Source organism: Camellia sinensis, chromosome 14, assembly GCF_055761805.1.
Source record: "Camellia sinensis isolate YWXY chromosome 14, ASM5576180v1, whole genome shotgun sequence".
NCBI lineage: Eukaryota > Viridiplantae > Streptophyta > Magnoliopsida > Ericales > Theaceae > Camellia > Camellia sinensis.
Genome location: NC_138974.1, coordinates 52866659 through 52872605, shown reverse-complemented (window position 1 = coordinate 52872605; position 5947 = coordinate 52866659). Strand labels below are relative to the sequence as shown.

Sequence of the window (5947 nt, the reverse complement as noted above, 5' to 3'; positions counted from 1 at the left end):
CAAAAAATGTTTGGGGCCCACTCAATTTTGGGCTCAAAGATGGCCTAAAATAAGCATATATAAAACCTATTTTCCAACAGTTGTAACTAACTTGTAGATATGAAAAACAGTTAGAGATTCTAGAAGAGTGTATTAGGATTGTATATATAGATGATGTGATGAGATGATTGTAAGCATTGAATATGAAGATCAATAAAACTCTGATGTTGAATTATACTTTTTGTCATGGTATCAGAGGAACTTCTCTTGCGAGTTGATCTGTGCCTGTTTTGAAATTGAATTCATTATCTTCCTTGACGACTTCGATTCCTTCTAATCTTTCTCTTTTGATTTCCAATCTTTCCTCGTTCATCACTGTTAAACTTGATGCCTCCAATTTTTTGATTTGGAAAAAATCAAACTCAGAATATCTTAAAAGCTACTGATCTGCTCGAAATTGTTGATGGTACTTTACCTTGTCTATCAATAACAATTAAAGATGCTTCTAGATTAGAGATTGATAATCTTGCAAATCTACAATGGAAACTAGTAGATGTACATCTTTTTAGTTGTATAACTGCAACTTTATCGCCTGTAATATATTCATGTATTCTTCATCTCCATAGATGTTCTGAGGAATAGAATGCATTGCTCAAATGCTTTACTGCTCTTTCTCGGCCTTCTGTTCATTAACTCAAAAATAAACTGCATAGTATTACAAAGAAAAATGATTCAATGGAGGATTATTTGACAAAAATCAAAGAGTTAGTTAGTCAGTTAGCTCTTGCTTCAGCATTTATTGATGATGAAGATCTTGTTCTATTGACCTTGAATGGACTTCCAGATGAATATGATGCATTCAAGACCGCAATCAGAGCTCGCTTAGAATCCATTTCAATGGATGAACTGAGTTCTCTTCTTTTCTCTAAAGACATACATGTTGAGTCTAAATATCACAAAGACAATACTGAGCCAATTGTGGCTTTTTCGTCTGTTCGAGGCTCTTCAAGTTACAACTTCAGAGGTTCTGGATCAAGAGGAAAATCTCCAAGAGGAGGACGAGGTGGTAGATCATATGGATTAAACAGATCGCATTTCAATAATTGTCAGAATCATAATTTTTCTAGTTCTTCACATGCATCAAGTTTTCATAAGAATCAAGTTGGTCGTGGTTCTTTTTGAGGCAGAGGTCAAACTGGTTCATCTCTGACTTGTCAAATTTGTGGAGGATATGGTCACCCAGCTTTGGATTGCTGGTATAGAATGGATCCGTAGTTTCAATTTTCCACTGACACACAGAACAATTCTAAAGCCTTTATTGCTTCATCCCGTACAGTCTCTTTTTCCTCAGCTCCTTGGTACTTCGATTATGATGGCACTAATCATATTACTCCTGATTTGAGTAATCTCAGTTCTTCTCATCCTTATCAAGGATCTGATAAAATAACAATTGGTGATGGTAAGACAGTTCTTATCCATAACACTGGTAACTGATTACTCCCCACACCTCATTTTTCCTCTATATTGAACAATGTCTTACATACTCCTTTTATTTCCTCTAATCTTGTTTCTGTTCACAAATTAGCCAAGGATAATAATTGTTCCATCACTTTTGATGACTCTAAATTTGTGATTCAGGACAAAGATTCAAGGAGAATTCTTCATTAGGATTCTAATGTCAATGGCTTGTATCATTTTCATCATTCTTCTTCATCAGTTGATTCCATATTATCTCCTATGTTGCATGCTCACTTCAGTTCTTCTCATGCTTCCACACCTGTAGCTGCTTCTGTTTGGCACAATAGATTAGGCCATCCATTTGTAAAGAAGTTTAATCATCTCAAGTCTTGTCTGTTTCTAGTACTAATAATAAGTCCCCAGCTATTGATTGAATTGACTGTTGCATAGCTAAGAGTCATAGACTCCCATTTCATTTGTCCAATTCTACTGCGAATGCACCACTTTCCCTCATCTATAGTGATGTTTGGGGACCATATGCTTCTAGTTTTGGTTACAAGTATTATGTTCTCTTTGTTGATGATTATAGTTGGTTTACTTTACTTTATCCCTTGGCTTATAAAAGTAAAGTCTGTGCTAAATTCATTGAGTTTAAGGCTTATGTTGAGAAGTAATTTACTACTAATTTGAAAATTTTGCGAACTAATGGAGGCTCAGAATATTTTTCCTCGAAAATGAAGACATTCTTGCACACTCATGGGGTAGTTCATCAGCATTCTTGTCCTTACACTACAAGAATTTTCACTTTTGGCTACTAAATTTTTAGTCGCCGAAAGTTAATTTTTAGTCGCCAAAGGGTTTCAGCGACTAAATTATTTGGTCGCAGAAGTAGTTGTTGAAGAATTGTCAGTAAAAGTAATTAGCGACTAAAATTATTTTACTCACCACATGTATTCAATTTCTGACTAAATTTTTAGGCGCCAAAAGGTTGGACATAAAATTAAATTAGTACATTTTCGGCGACCAAACTTTTAGTCGCCTAAAGTCCTACATTTTTAGCTACTAAAATTTTAGTCAGCAAAGAGTTCTTGTTTTGGCTACTAAATATTTGGTCGCCTAAAGTCCCACATTTTTGGCTACTAAAGTTTTAGTTGGCAAAGAGTTCTTGTTTTGGCTGCTAAGGTGCCGTTTGGTAACACTTACGTTTTCAGTTTTCAATTAATATTTACAAAAATTTAAAAAACTCAAATAAAAACTTGTTTGGTAAATTTTTGATTTATAAATCAATGGTTTCAGTTTATAAATTTGGCCAAAAAATGTAAACTCAAAAAATGTGTTTCCGCTTTGAGTTTTGAGTTTTTTTTTTTTTTTTACCACCCAATATTAGCCACCACCCACCACCATTTTCCACCACCGTCTTCCGCCACCACCACCCACTACCCACTCCCCACCACCACCTACCACCACCACTCACCATCCACCCGCCACCACCACCCCCCTTCTACCCACTTGCTACCACCACCCATCCCCCGCCACCACCACCACCCCCACCCACCTGTCACTACCATCCATCCTCCCGCCACCACCACCCACCATCACCAGCCACCACCAGCCACCACCCACTTGCTACCACTACCTGCTACCACTACCACCCACCACCCACCACCCACACGCCACCACCCCCCTGCCACCACTATCCACCACTAGCCACCACCCACCTGCCACCCACCATCCACCACCACCATCATCACCCACTACCCACCCGCCACCACCACCACCACCACCACCCACTCGCCACCACCCGCCACCGTCACCCACCCACCGCCACCACCACCACCACCCCCACCCATCCGCCACTACCCACCACCAACCGCGCATCTACCACCACCATCCACCCACTCGTCACCGCTTTCCACCATCGTCTTCCACCGCCACCAGCCACTTGCCACCACTTTCCACCACCGTCTTCCGCCACCACCACCAACCCACCCGCCACCATTTTCCACCACTGTCTTCCGCCGCCACCACTCGTCACCACCCATCACCCGCCACCACTTGCCATCTCTCACTCTTTTTTATATTTTTAAATTTTTTTAAACATTTTGTCTAAACCAAACGCATTTGTAGTTTATGTTTTTCTATAAATAAACAAAAAATAAACAAAAACCAGTTTATAAAATTTTTGTAAATATAAACTGAAAATGTAAACGTTACCAAACATAAATATTTGGTCGCCTAAAGTCCCATATTTTTTGCTACTAAAATTTTAGTCGGCAAAAGTGTTTTTATTCTTTAGCTTTTGCTTTTAGCTACCAAATATTTTTGTCGCCAAATGTTTGATTCTCTTTTGGCTACAAAACTTTTAGACGCCAAATGTCTTTTTTTTTTTTTTCCTACAAAACTTTTAGCCTCCCAAACTATTTTCCCAATTTCTTTTTAGTTACTAGTTTAGTCGCCAAAAACATGATATTATGTTTTATCGCAAAATTGTTATTTCTCCACAACCTGTCTATATTCCATGCAACCTGTAATATGTATATAAACAAAATGATACATACTATCAATCATTCCACAATCTGCATCTATATACAAAAAATAAATAACTTTAAATGTCAAAGTCCATAAAAACCAACTATTGTCCAAACTAAAATAATAATTCCATACAAAATATGTCATACAAAAATCAAAGCCCTCCGTATACAAAAAATACATTTACTACCAAGCAAAATTACCATTTGGCATAGTACAAATTACCATCATAATCTGTACCACGACAAAGGTGATATATGTACCACGAAAAAAGTTTTTCTATAGACCATGACAAAATATCATATATGTACGCCGACAAATGGTCATATATGTACCACGATAGAAGGTGATCTACGTACCGCGACAAAAGTCTTTCTATAGACCATGACAAAAGGTCATATATGTACGCCGACAAATGGTCATATATATACCACGACAGAAGGTGATCTATGTAACACGGCAGTCATTATCTGTTGATTTCCAAAAGTTTTCTATATCAGTAATAGTGAACTACACAAAAGCTGAGGATGACAAAAGTATTATATTAGTTCTATACAAAAGTGAAATTTTTTCTCCATACACCAAAATGGATTATCCACAAGTCCACATAACAAAGCCATCTACAAAAAAAAAAAAAAAAAAAAAAAACAAACAAACAAAACGAAAAAAAAAAAACATTAGAATTGGTTAAAAAATATCAATTCAGTCAGCCATAAGGAAAATGTTTTAACATGCATTTAAGGTAGAACAATCGAGAAATGTCTTCTTGGAAATAAAAGCATATATATATATATATATATATATATATATGTATCATGCAGTATTTATTCCAACTAACTGCACAAACAATCTAATATGTAATTTCTTCGTCCTATAAATATATAAATGAAATTATTAGAATATGTGGATGTTATTTTCATAAAATTGTCACTCTTTAAACTAAGTGTTACGAGTTTTTCGACTAAGTGTAACGCGCTTTCAGCTCAAACTCCAAGCCAACGGGTCCTAATTACATTCTGTCAGTTGTCACAGGTCATAATTATCATAGGGAAGCTTTCCATGAGAGCCACATGGTGGTTCGGGGCCTGTTTTAAATTTTTGCCCCCGAAACGCCTTTTTTTGAGTAAGTTTAAGGTGTATTCGGCTCTAACTCCCAACCTACGGGTCCAGATTACATTCCGTTAGTTGTCACAAGTCCTATTTGTTATGAGAAAGCTATCCGTAAGAGTCACACGGTGGTTCGACGGCTGTTTTGAATTTTCGCCCCCGAAACACCCTTTTTAAAGTAAGTTTAAGGTGTATTCGGCTCTAACTCCCAACCTACGGGTCTGTATTACATTCCGTCAGTTGTCAAAAGTCCTATTTGTCATAGAAAAGCTATCCGTGAGAGTCACATGGTGGTTCAGGAGCTGTTTTGAATTTTCGCCATCGAAATGCCCTTTTTCGAGTAAGTTTAAGGCGTATTCAACTCTAACTCCCAACATATGGGTCTGAATTACATTCTGTTAGTTGCCAAAAATCCTATTTGTCATCGAAAAACTGTCCATGAGAACCACATGGTGGTTCGGGGGCTGTTATGAATTTTCGCCCCTAGAAAGCCCTTTTTCGAGTAAGTTTAGGGCGTATTCGGCTCTAATTCCCAACCTACAGGTCCAAATTACATTCTATCAGTTGTCACAAGTCCTATTTGTCATGGAGAAGCTGCCTGTGAGAGCCACAAGGTGTGTAGACGCGCCCGCGGAGGGGGACCTCGCTACTACAGTTCAGACTCGATTTGTATCACGGTTCTTAATCTAAACCAAAGAGTCCAAATCCGGCAAATCGTTTTGAGAAACAGATTTTTTGAAAAGAAGTGCCAAACATGGACTGCTTTGCCAGATACAGAGTCACCACCTAAATATTTTAAAATGGGGAAATTTAGGAAACCCTGACTCGGTGCCGAAGGCCACGTGTCCGTCATCACCAAAGTTGCCTCGGCTCG

General features: G+C 37.9%; 1 protein-coding gene across 1 annotated transcript; it reads left to right on the top strand.

Moving 5' to 3' along the window:
• The first annotated feature begins 714 nt into the window (after positions 1-714).
• LOC145806982 (uncharacterized) lies at positions 715-1647 on the top strand. Its single transcript, XM_082904866.1, has 3 exons — positions 715-1045; positions 1316-1465; positions 1565-1647. The coding sequence occupies exons 1-3, from the start codon at positions 715-717 to the stop codon at positions 1645-1647; spliced, it is 564 nt and encodes a 187-aa protein (XP_082760992.1).
• Positions 1648-5947: the final 4300 nt, after the last annotated feature.